The 12,951-nt window shown below is 41.4% G+C and overlaps 1 protein-coding gene across 2 annotated transcripts; it reads right to left on the minus strand.

Moving 5' to 3' along the window:
* Nucleotides 1-3,212: 3,212 nt before the first annotated feature.
* On the minus strand, nucleotides 3,213-8,488 carry LOC121308949 (tumor necrosis factor receptor superfamily member 5-like). Of its 2 annotated transcripts, XM_041241696.1 has the most exons (9): nucleotides 8,311-8,487; nucleotides 7,586-7,679; nucleotides 6,711-6,836; nucleotides 5,921-6,076; nucleotides 5,695-5,752; nucleotides 5,036-5,136; nucleotides 4,778-4,873; nucleotides 4,498-4,540; nucleotides 3,213-4,143 (listed from the first exon to the last, which is right to left on the minus strand). In XM_041241696.1, exons 1-8 carry the CDS (start codon nucleotides 8,365-8,367, stop codon nucleotides 4,515-4,517), a joined length of 714 nt encoding a protein of 237 aa, XP_041097630.1. In that variant the 5' UTR covers nucleotides 8,368-8,487; the 3' UTR covers nucleotides 3,213-4,143; nucleotides 4,498-4,514. The 2 variants fall into 2 exon arrangements, with proteins under 2 accessions (XP_041097630.1, XP_041097631.1); XM_041241697.1 differs by having other exon boundaries at nucleotides 3,213-4,540; nucleotides 8,311-8,488.
* Nucleotides 8,489-12,951: the final 4,463 nt, after the last annotated feature.

The following is a 12,951-nucleotide window of genomic DNA, read 5'->3' on the forward strand; positions in this document are numbered from 1 at the left end:
GCTTCTTCTCATGGTTAAAATTTCCCAGTTTTATCACGTCGGCTCGATGCTTCAATTTGGCCAAGGGGCGGGTTGTTCCCAATGCCAGCGTGACGCCACTCAGCGCTGCTTTAAAGTGACAGGGCCCCAGCTGAATCAACTCGTCGAGAGTCCCGGGGGCGCGGTTTACGAGCCTGGTCATTTATTTATACCCGAAATGAATTCTGCACACCGGCCGGGATAGGCTTCTGACAGTCCTGCTCGGGGTCCTGACAAAACAGAGGCTGCCGTGGAAACAGCGTCTGAAGATGGAAGCAATGCACGTACACAGCATTCGATTGTAGTTTATTGTGTCTGTAGCCCAATTTAATAGAGTCACTATGCAACTATTATTACACACATTGTTACAATAATAATAATAATAATAATAATAATAATAATAATAATAATAATAATAATAATAATAATGTCAACAGCATTTTTCATTTATTGTGCTATTATTACATCTGTAGTTTGTCATGTATGCATACAGTATAGCTAACTACTGTCTGGTCGTTGACCGTGTCAGGATAGTACAGGCAAGGTCAAAGGCAATGTGCGATAGCCAGGGTTTTATTGCGATATACTGTATATATTAAATCTCTATAGTAGGCTACAGGTGTGTTTTTTTTTTTTTTTTTTTTTGAGGGGGGGGGGGGGGGGTGGGAGATGGTCATTTGAGTAGACCTGCAAAGGAGCTTCCTGATTGGTGGATGAAACTCTACCTCAATTTCACAAACACGTTGTGTGCTTTCACGATATGCTCTTGTCTTCAACTTGATCTCTTGGCGCCCTCTTGTGGCTAGAACTAACAGGTGCCGGTCTTGCAATTAATTACACTTCAATAACTACAGCTCGACTACTTTTTTCGTCTGCGTCCAGCCCTATATCAAATGCGCATGGTGACTTTGCAATCATTTTAACAAGGTTATACTGTATATTTAATTGACGCGTTACAGCTTTTAGCAACCTGTAAATAGTCTGTAGTATCAGTACATCCAGTCAAAGAGTTTGCATATACAGTAGAACTTGTCATATCCGAATCTGCAAGATACGATACCCTCTATCAACCGATAGACCTCTGGTCTTACACACGCTGCTGTCAGCTGATCAATGCACATTTTTTATTACAGGTCTAAAACAGTCCGTTCAGTTCTGCGCAAGACAGAATGGATTTAGTTTACTTTAGCAGAGCGGAAGCGAGGCAAGAACTGTTTTTGGAATGCCGTTTGCAAATTGCTAAATACCGGATTGCAGTGCATTGCTGCGCAATCATTTTGACTGGTTTTCTATCTCTAATGCTAAACGCTCTGAAAACACAACCGCACTGCTCCACGGCGAGCCTCCATGTGACCTGTAACGAGGACCAATCAGAGTGTAGAATTGCAGTACAGGTGTTTGCAAAGCCGAGTCTATAAATACCCGCGTGCGCGAGGAGGACGGCGGCGCGTGTCCTCGTTCGGGCGCGCTCGTCGTGTGTTCGCGGGGAATCGCGGGTTTTTTTTTTAGCGGGAAGCAGCTGGGCTTAGAGCCGCGAAAGCTGCCGTTTAATGTGGAAAGAAATTTCGCGAAATGGTGACGTCGACTAAGGATTTTTCTTTCCATAACGGAAAGTTGAGGTAATTTCGTTCAGTATTGAGGTGTGGTAACGGGTTGCATCGTTAAACTTTGACGAGGTCGGGTTCAATAGGGCTAGTCTGTGAGGCCGACCGTCTACCGTCTGGATGCTGCAGCCGCCGGCTGAATCGTTTGCGAGAGGATATAACTTCAGTTTCAAGTGGATTAGGTTTGGTGCCGGTCGATTTGAATGGTCTACAGCTGGATATAAAAGGTCGGTAAGGCTACCACCGTTTCTGTTTACTGAATGCAAAACTGCAACGGTGCTCGTTATAAAGAAAGCTGTGTGTGTGTGTGTGTGTGTGTGTGTGTGTGTGTGTGTGTGTGTGTGTGTGTGTGTGTGTGTGTGTGTGGTGAGATTGAACACAGGGAAATGCATGATTTCACCACAGGCTTGACACAAAAAAATAAAACACGTCCACTCAGATGCAGTGAATAATGTAATAAACTGCATTTATTAATTAATAAATGTGCTAAAAAAAAAAAAAAAAGACAATTCTAACAGTGCTGATTGGTAATTTGGTAATCCCTTAATGATCTTAAAGAGGAATGCGGTGTAGACCCGTCTTTTTCATTCTCTCCCTACAGATATCAACACCATGAGAGCATGCAATGTTTTACAGGATTACACACATAGAACCCGTATAGAAGTGGTCTGGACCGTGCAAACAAAAACACCGGGCTAATTCCTGAGCAGTGTTACCTGTCCTACACATTTTTTTTCCCTTAACTTTTCAATGCAACACACCAGCACCCGTGTGTTATTGCATATCATTACAGTACAGTACAGATAGTTCAACAGCGCTCAAGACCGCTTCTTTTGAATGCACTTCCCAACCGGTCACTTGCATTAGCGCATTCGCACCCAGCCAGAAACTCGAGCTGCTCTTGAAGTTCGGTATAGAAAGATCACGTGAAGAATGCATACAAGTTTAATCGCAGTCTAAAGAATATGAAAGTTTCCTTGGCGCAGGCATAGTGATACTAACACTGAAATGTGTGTTCTGTTGTCTGGAAGTCAACCAGCTTGCAATTTGAGATCAATTCCATCTAAAATAAAGGTTAGCACATATTTCTTTTTGTTTCATACCCAAAGTAAAACAATGCATATCTTGTTATTTATGTTATAACTCTTAGCAGTATTGAAGTTTGTTTGAACTGGTGGCCTTGTTAAATAGAACCAGATACGGGCTATCTTTTGGTGTAAAAACAAAGCCAGTAGGTTCTCCCAGTAGTACTGGGAGCATTAAATGATCATGTAAAGTCTGGCTGGCTGGCTGGGGGGCAGGTTGTCACAGTTTTGGGGGTTGGTTGTCACATGTCAATCCTATAGGAAGAAGTCTTATATTTTATCTTTCTACTTTTTTACACCACAATGTGGGATATGTCACCATGTAAATGCTTGTTTAAATTATTTACTGTTTGTCCTCTGGTTCTGTGGAGGCTGTGGTATTATTTTGTAACATGGGTCAACATTTCAAATATATGTATAGGTCTATGTTATTTATGTTCACATAAAAAGTAAAAATACAACTTTCTGTCATTGTGCACAGTAGAAACTATGTTATTTAAAAAAAAAAAAAAAAAAAAAAAAAAAACCCTAAAAATGTTGCATTATTGTCTACCGTAAAAGCAAGAACACACGCTGGGACACCCAACCCCAGTACGGGGCAGGTTGTCACGGGTGACCGGCGCATTTTCAACCGTCTAAATATCATATTTGGAATAAAGTTATGCTGAAATAAATAAATAAATAAATAAAACAATCAATATAAACGAGGAACAGAACCTCGCAGCATGTCACCAGATTGACGAAAATAATAAAAGACTAAAAAGTGTGACATCCAGCCCCGGTCTCCCCTGCCACTGTCTCAATCTCTTCAAAACTTGACGGAATTGCTGTACACAGCCCGCTTATTAACAGCGTGCCCTGGCTGTCTCAGCTCAGCATCTAACTCTAGTGAAGTCTTTACCGTTCACCTAGTTGTACTTTTTTTTTTTTTTGTTTAAGACTAAGACAACTTACCCCCACTAAACGGGGCAAGTTTATTTATTTTTCTTAGGTTCCAGATTTTACACCTCCAGGAAAGGCTCCCCACCACCCCCACTTCAAGTCCCAGTCATGTCACGGACTTGCGGATTGTACCAACCCGCTGGGAACGCCCTAGCGCAGCCCCAGGTGCTTTAAAATGCTGCAAAAAGGTTGAAAATGTAAATCTATGTCTGCTGTAACACGCGTTTCTTTAAAAAAAAAAAAAACAACAAACGGCCCATTTGAGACCCGTGATGCTAACGGAAGTACAGAACAGCTCCAATCCATAAAATGACCAGAGCGATTCTGCTGCAGCTTCCTTGTCTTTCCTGGGACAGTGAGCCTCGCTTCTCTCCCAGGATGTCTGCAGGTTTTTCTCCTTCTTAAGTGGGGAGTAGACTTGGCCGCAGCAGCGTCAATGCCGATCCCTGCTGGGATTTCAATCATTCAGCCACACACTCACACACACAGTGCAGCTGCAAGACAGAACCGGGACGTTAGCAATGGCTGCAACCACTCCAATTCTCACGTTTCACCCACACAGTGTTATTATTTTAGCTGTCTGAAATGGCCTCAATATATTGGTCTACTTTCTGAAACACTTCTCATTTCTCTTTTCTTAAAGTTTTTTGTGTTATTTTATCTACCTGTCTGTCTATCTACCTGTCTATCATTTGCTTATGATTGGTTGTTTTCCCCTCTGTGGGCCTCACTGCCTTTTCAATGTTCAATCATTTTCTTGTTCTTGGTGTGCAGAAATATTTATATTATATATACACACACACACACACATTAGTGCGCAATAAATTCAGAAACATTTAGTTACTCACCAATAACGTTCTCCTTATTAGCCCGTTTGTCTTGCTGCAGTATCTGAAGAAAATTAATAGATAAGTTACTAATACATACATGAGCAGGTCCCATATAAGTATGTACTCATACATACAGTTCTCTCAAATAGTATACTGTATATTTTCTAGGCTTGTGCTGAAAAGGTACTTAACCACTGGGCCCTATGTAGAAGTAATTCAATAATAGAATTCGAAGCCGGCAAACGGCTCTATATCCAAGGAGAATCAGGATCCAGCAGGATTAAATTCAAGTGCTTACCATGACCTGTGATGATGGCTACAAGGCTGTCTTGTCCCGCGGTACTCGCAAACGGTTCTCCATACTGCGAAGCTTTCTTAGACTTCTTAGCCCGCCCTGTAACAGAACAAATCTTTTCCTATTAGAAAAAGTCCCGGGAGATCAGCGCGGGGAAAATGGGGAAGATGACGGCTGCAGAGGACTACGGAATCCTGAAATATTTAAAAAGACCAAATGAAAATGAAAAAGTAAAAAAATAGTCCTTCTGCGACTAGTTACCTTTGAGGCACAGAATCACAGCGGCAGCGATGGCGATATTAAAGCAAATCAGGGACCCCACAATGATCCACAGCATAGCACACACATTGCAGCCACACACCCTACCAATCAGAGAAGAGATAATTCAATTACTTACATGCCACCACAACGTGTCTGCTTTATATGACACAGAGCACGCTGTACTGAAATTAGACCGAGTTGACATCTCAAGTGCTTCAGATACCGTTGTCTTATTTATTGTTGTCTGACCTGATGCACTGTTTAACCCTTTCACTTATGAAATGCTGAAAATAGCTGAAAAAAAAGTAGCAGACACATTATAAATATTTTTAATTGAAAATGTTTCCCCCCCTCATTGCTTTATATGGGGGAAAGAAATGTCATCCACCATGAGACTGTCATGCATTTGCATCTTCCATACGTCTCCCCATACAAAGATGAGGAGAGAGGTTTATTTTTTTAAATCCGTCCCCATATGATATGAGCTCATGATGCATGAAAGGTTTTAAAATAATAATAATAATCAAGATCAAACCTGTTCTGAACAAGAGGAGTACACGCCCTCCTAAAATGTTAATGATTAGTCTGGGACTTTTAAGTAAAAAGTACATTATGGTTTGATAAGTGTGAATAGCAGTTTATCAAAAAAAAAGACTTACTCTGTTGGACACTGATTGTTAGGACACTCCTCACACCACGTGTCATTCCGGTATGTTCCTAAGAAACACGAGGGAAAAAGAATCTCTTTACAGCTCGGTGGTGCTGGGGGGTGTTTTCCTTCACTGGGAATCCCTTTTGTGAGGGAGCGCTCGTTTGTGGACTATTCATTTTATATAACAAAGTTTGTGAAACAAGTTGAAACGGAATAGGAAGCTGTTCCTTTACCTGGCCGCTTGATGAAATACCCCGGCTGGCAAGCAGAGTGCTTCTCGCAGTGGCTGCAGCCCTTCTCCGTCATGTTGAGGCAGTGGTACCCCTCCAGGCAGTCGCACACAGTGTCCGAGGTGGACCTGCAGTCCTGCGTGGTGTACAGACCCTTCTCTGAAACGGGCAAAGGAGGTATGAGCAGAGACCCACCCAGCCAGATGCAAGGCTTTCTGCCTTCCCTGTTCTACAGTGCGCTGTTAAATAGAAACACTCGTCACAGTAGAGCCGATTTCAATGTCTTTTCCAGATCAAACCGATACAAACCATCTGCCACTCAGTATTTAAGATGTCTGTGTCACATCAGCATCAGGGTTTAATATATGCACTGTATATATTATGTATGTTTTTGAATTCTCTGCAGAGAGAGAGCGAGGGAGAGGTGTGTTGTGCTGATTTTTTTGTACATACAGGACTCACTGCTGTCACAAGGTAACATACTCTATAACTGCTCTTGTAAAGCAGCCTGGCCCCTGTGTGCGGTGTTTAGGAGCCACGCTAGCTTTGCATGTGTCCTTGGTCTCCACTCTAGTGCACGTAACAGAGCTACCTGCTCAAAATCCTTCCCTCTTGTGTTGTTATTTGAGACTGTATCAAACCTGCGCAGGATTCAGCACGTTCATTAAGGGGCCGTCCATAATTAGACAGTTTATGAAAGCGTGCAAAGCAGAAACGGGAAAGGAAGGCAACACCAGACACGATCAAATGAAAAATACATAGAATCATTGCAATGAAATGAAGCAGAACTCACCGCTTAGGCATTGGGAGCAGTTCTGGCACTTGGTGTCCGAATTTTTTTGGCTGAAAAACGTCCCGCTTTCGCAGGGTTCACAGGTAGACCCGCGGTTCGGTCCGCAGTGAGCTTTAACCTTGGTACCTGAAAAAGAATAGCACAGAGTTTCAGAAAGGGAGCCCGTCCCGTCCGACAGCCCGTATTCCCAAAGCATGTACTCACATCTTTAGTTTGTTGAAAGATGAAAACTCAACAGTAAATGGACAAAACTGAGACTGGAGTAAACTCTTTGAAAATATGATCCAAGGTCCTCTAAAACTGCAACAATACTAAAAATGGCTAGTTTCTTTCAGTTCTATCCTGCATACCCTACCCTGCCATTTTGGCTCATGTGCTCTGAAACATTAGTACTTGCAGTTGGATCACAAATGGCTTGGGTTTCATCTAGCTGTAAAGATGCTCAGGTCCCTTTCTGTGGAGCAAGCTACTGAATGTCTTTAAGGTGGTGTTAATATACAATAAAAAGTATTACATTCACAAGTCTAAGTGAACAGACAAAGAGAAGGGAACGCGATCCCTTTTACTGGACTAACTAAACAATAATGAAGCACAAGCTTTCAAGACCTTAAAAAGGTCTCTCCTTCAGGTGAAAGTAGGAAAGAGAGGTTGCTATTTACATTCAAAAAGGTGGCATCAGAACTTTATAACAAAATAATCTCTGGGATAACACAGCTTCCATTTTATCAAGGACAAGTCTAAGTAACAAATTCTCTGCTTTTGTAGATTAAAGTGACTAGCTTTCTCTTCTTCACAAAAAACAAGCACCACATAGCACTGAAAGGTAAAAAACAACAACTTTGTTTTCAAGTCTCCTGTAAGATCATTTCACTCACCCGGGTCACACCGTGTGCAGCACGTCCCATTGTGGGCATACTGCATTACAGAGGTCTTGCAGGTGCGTGCACAGCCCAGGCAGGACAGAGTAATCTAAGAACGACAAGAAATACAGATATTACAGGGTCCTATTCGCAAACCTTTAGGAAAGTTTAAAATGACTTATTGTACTTTGGACATGTTATTTTAGGTTTGCTTGCGGCATAACAACAGAGCTTGGCAGCGACCACAACAACTTTTAACAAACAGCCTTTCAAGAAGATCTACCAAACACCGTAAGGTTATTATGCAAGCAGGGGCTTGAACTTTAGAAATCATGAAGAACAAAAAAAACATTTAAATCTGGATAACAGCCCAGAATCGAGGATTGCTCAGAGGCAGCCAGATGTAGGTTTGCATACCAATTGTTCCGTTTTAAACAACTCTGGTGTACACAGACACTTCTGCAAATCCATTTCCATTTTGGGTTGGTAACCTCGTGAAGCAAAATGCGTCATTTGGTAACAAATAGCAGAGCTTCTCTAAACTATTCCTGTTGATCTGAATAAGAGTCCAAAGTGACCATCGGGACGGTTATAATAAAATGATAGAATTCTAGGAAGGAAGCAGCGACACCCATAATAGAAAACAAACAAATAAAAAGCCATGGCTGCCTGACTGCACTTTCCACAGCCCTGTTTTTGATCCTCTAAGCAGTAGAAGGAGACAAGGCCGTTAGACTTACCAGTAAGACGATGATGGTTCTTGTCATTGTTGGTCTGGCGTTTTTCCAGAAGTTCATCGAAGACTGTCTTTCCTTCCTTCCAGTAGTCTGCAGTGTGTGCTCTAAGCCGAGGCACCAGTGATTTATAAGGCTGTCCCAGGCTGAGTTTCTCCTCCCTTTTCTAGGCGAGGCATGCTCAGCTTGCCAAATCTGTCACTATCTGATAAAAAAATGTACAGTATATTGTAAAATTGATCCCCATGTCCCCACCTCTAGTGACTGTGTTAAGTTACCACTCTGCTCATTTTATAAAGCATGTTTTTTGTTCAAAGTAATGGCAGGATGCCATCTCTAACTCCATAGCGTTCACCCAAACTGTCTGAAGATATTGTAAGGGGAAATATAAAAGAATGACTATTTATACAATATCTTCTCTCTCTCGCTATACAGTGCCAAAAGTATTCAGACCCTCTCAGTTTTCACATTTTGTTGCTTTAAAGCTTGCAGTCATGACACTCTGAAGTAGGAATTAACACAACCTACTCCACACATTCAAAGTGGCCCAGTCAAAGTCCTGGCTTGAATCCTATTGAGAATCTGTGGAAAGACTTGAAAACTGCTGTTCATGAGCGATCCCCAAGCAACCTGAGAGAGCTTGAGCAAATCTGTCAAGAAGAATGGGCACAAATTACACCAAGTCAGTGTGCAAATTTGGTGGAACGTTACCCAAAAAGACTAACTGCTGCCAGGTGGACCAATTTGAGAAGTTAATTAAGAAATAAAGAATGAAGCTCGTTTTTGTTTTGTTTTTTAAAAGGACATAACCTTCCATGTGTTTTCAAGAATTGGTTTTAAGTTTCACATGTTCAAAATAAACTACACATTTTTCATGTATTGTATAGTTCTGTATTAAAGTCAAAGGTAGAAGGCGAAACACAGGCTCGAGATCTGGGTAGTTTAGGCAGTTTCGAATGAAAATGAGATATAGGTGAAGCAGGTCTACAATGGACGTCAGCATTAGCCATTTTGGGTTTTTTTGTGACCTTGCTGTATGCGAGTCACGCATATTCAAATCCCTTTTCACCACAAAATAATTTGTATCAGTCAGCGGGACACAGTCGCGCCGGCTGATTAAGCTGAAGATCGAACCAGACCTTGCGTACCGATCCGACCGCGCTGTCCTGTGGAAGATTCCGTTACCCAAAAAGACTTGTGTTATGGAATTTGAAAAACGTGTAACTGCTGCCAAAAGATGCTTCCACCAAATATTGAGCTGATGGGTCTGAATACATATTTCAGTTTTTTCTCTTTAGTTTTTGCTGAGATTTACTGTAACTTATCTTACCCTTAGAAGTCTTAAGTCTGAACATTCAAGTTTTGAATAAAATAACGTGTATGCATCATTTTGTAATTTCACAAATAGGACAACATAGGAAGGGTCTGGAGAGGAGGGCTATAAGACAGAATTATTGACCCGAGGAAAGGCTATTGTTACCGACAGAGAACTATAAAGGTTTTAACCAATCACAGGCCGGGATTTCCACCCAGCCCTAGCTGGTTTATATTGCTTATAAAACGTGTGTTTCAAAGTTAATTAAGTTTGTGCCGGTTCTTTTGCTTGCTTTCCATCTGTTGATGGGCATCTGGACCTGTTGATGGCTGAAGCTGGCTGGGATCAGCCTATTGGCTCTGGGGATCGAGAAAATAAAGAATGAAGCTCGTTTTTGTTTTGTTTTTTAAAAGGACATAACCTTCCATGTGTTTTCAAGAATTGGTTTTAAGTTTCACATGTTCAAAATAAACTACACATTTTTCATGTATTGTATAGTTCTGTATTAAAGTCAAAGGTAGAAGGCGAAACACAGGCTCGAGATCTGGGTAGTTTAGGCAGTTTATCTCAGGTGGAATAATAAACTGTTGACCAACATCTGCCAGTGTTTTCCAGTCTCTAGCAGCTTCCAGTTGTCCTGGGCGAGGCTTGGTTTTAAAACCTTTTCTTGGTGGTTGCACTCCTGGATGGAGGAATATTGTCTTTTGTGTGTCATGCTTTGATGGACTGGTGGCAACTTATTGGTCAGGTTACGCTTGTCTTCCAATGCTAAGGCCAAACATCGCAGCACCTGGTCATGGCGCCAACTAAACCGTCCCTGGCTAAGACCCACCTTACATCCTGACAAAATGTGCCTTAATGTTGCAGGTGATGAACACAAAGGACATGAGGGATCCCTCAATTTAACCCCATTTTTATTTTATATAGTGGCAGAGGGATTAACTGGCTATTAATTACCTTGTTTATCCCTCTGCCACATTCCCGCTTTGAAGCTCAACACATAGAAAATGGAGCTTTGTAGGAAAACACCAAGAAATGTATCACTGTTCAGTTTCTTATTTTATATCCCTGCATCAGGAAAGCATCTGGGGGTCTATATAAACAGTTAGATTTAGACTTAATTAAGTTCATAATATTGGTTGGAGTTGTATACAAACTCACTGAAGACACATGTGCAAGAGTTGCAGTTCCCTTACACTTAAATGGACAGGGTTGGCCAAAGTGGGTTCATCCACTCCTGGTCTTTGTTCCAACCCTGTTCTAAATTGTTTAATTGAACCAGTTAACCCTCCACAAAGACCCTGAAATCATTCGGGATCTCGTTAAACCCGAAGTGGAATGTCCCTCCAGGACTGTGATTGGACACCCCTAGAATTGGCATCTCGGCCCATTGAGTTGAATGGAAAGGCAAGGGGCTGGACTTGAACCGCAAACCGTGCGGTTCAGAGATCTTAGTGGAGAGGTAAGTACCAATCTTATACTGATTTCAGCATTATTAACTCATCAGCCGCTAGGAGGAGAGCCACTTCATTCTGTTAATGTTTGTTTCTTCTTTTTTTTTTAATCTGCATGCCAAGCCCGTTTTAAAGCGTGCTATTTTTAAGAGAGTTGTATTTCTGGTTTCTTTGGCAACAGGAATTCAAAACAATGTGCCTTATCCTGCTGGAGCAGTAAACTGTTCCAGTCTCTTTGAACAGGTGTGAAAGGGGCTGTAGAAAAGTGATCAAAAGTGAATAATAGCCAGTTACGCAATGCGTGACTCAGAGGATTCCTTTGTGACAGGAAGCCTGCATTGCAGTGCCCATGTGTGTGCGGAGGTCACTGTTGCGGGTAACCCCAGATGTAAAACATAAGCACAGTAAAAAAGGCTCATCAAAAGCTAGACGGTAAAGCATATTTTAAAAAAAATTACATTGCGAATCGTGTTAAATGCATAGTATAACCACTAGGGGTGTTCGTGGGGACAAACTTCCCACGAGCAAAACTTTTATAAGGTAAATAACACTGAGTAAAAAGTACACAAAGTATTTGGAAATGGGTTTAAAAAAAAAAAAAAAAACCCATCAATTTCATGCATAACAGCAGTTATCAACTTGGGTCGCTCGTCGCCATTCCCTCCACCCCGGTAACGCAGTATTTTAATGATTAGCTATTTATTTATTTATTTAATTATTATTATTAATTTGTTTAGTTAGTCCAATAAAAGGTATCTCTTTCTCTTTGTCAGTCATCTTTGGACTAAATACGACTTCCGTTTAATCTATAAACGACATATTACAGAAATACATGCACATGTAGGTTGTTTTAACATTAAAACATATTTGTATGTTGTTCTGAATCTGGTGTACTTTGAGTGCAATTCCGCATAGGACATAGCCTAAAGATGTCATTATGCGTTCACTGTTTAGGGCTGAGTGTCAGGTCAGGTGTTTTGTACGTGTCTCTGGTGATATTGCTAAATAAACTACTTCCAGTTTTCATTGTTTAAAAAAACAAAGAAAAACGGGCGTTGTACCAGCAGCGATTACTAAACGGTTTAGTATTTTGGCAGGAATTGACGGATTATTGCATGAGCAGCTTTCCATTAAAAATAAATAAATAAATATACGCATGTGGAAGTTTGCTGCGGGTGGAGTTTCTGTTTTGTCCAGTGTAACTTGTTTATATGTTTTTGGTAACGTAACCAGGGAAGTTGTTATCATATTGGCATGGTTTATATTTTGAATGTTGGAATGCATTCGGGTTTTTGCAGAAGAGAGCGTCGCTTTTTGCAGTGCACGTACGCATCCTGTCGCTGCCACCACCCAGACGGGCGGTTAAGACCTGGACCTTTAAACAGTCACACACACACAGTCACACACCCACACCCACACCCACACACACACACACACACACACAGTCACACACCCACACCCACACCCACACACACCCACACACACACACACACAAAACAAGATAACGTATCTCTAAATTCGACAACTGCGGTAAAGTGATACAATTCTTTACCATTCAACTTGAATACCCAACGCAAATCCGTTACGTTGTTTGTGTTGATTTTTAGGGGTCTGACAAGCCTCGTAACCCTCTTGTGCTCCGTCCTGCGGGTGAGATGTTAAATCAGTGTCCTATTGGAAGTGACTCTGCGTATATTAACCTTTCAGAGCTGGATTCGGAATCTGGGCAATTTGCCTATTCATCTTCTTCTTATTATTTACTGCTTATAACTCCGTACAGTGTGCTTATTGGGTCATAATTAATATTGAACACATAGCCTATAGAAAATCGATAAAGCTGTTTCCACAAAACAGCTTGTGTTTGACCTCAGAGATTGT

The sequence above is a fragment of the Polyodon spathula genome, unplaced genomic scaffold, assembly GCF_017654505.1.
Source record: "Polyodon spathula isolate WHYD16114869_AA unplaced genomic scaffold, ASM1765450v1 scaffolds_806, whole genome shotgun sequence".
Classification (NCBI taxonomy): Eukaryota; Metazoa; Chordata; class Actinopteri; order Acipenseriformes; family Polyodontidae; genus Polyodon; species Polyodon spathula.

Bases quoted from the DNA above. Each gene is read 5' to 3' on its own strand.
- LOC121308949 (XM_041241697.1), bottom strand. From the start codon at position 8,367: ATGAACTTCTGGAAAAACGCCAGACCAACAATGACAAGAACCATCATC. The intron at 7,680-8,310 runs GTAAGTCTAACG...TGTCGTTCTTAG, and splicing joins GAACCATCATCGTCTTACTG to ATTACTCTGTCCTGCCTGGG. The intron at 4,541-4,777 runs GTAAGCACTTGA...AATTTTCTTCAG, and splicing joins AGCCATCATCACAGGTCATG to ATACTGCAGCAAGACAAACG.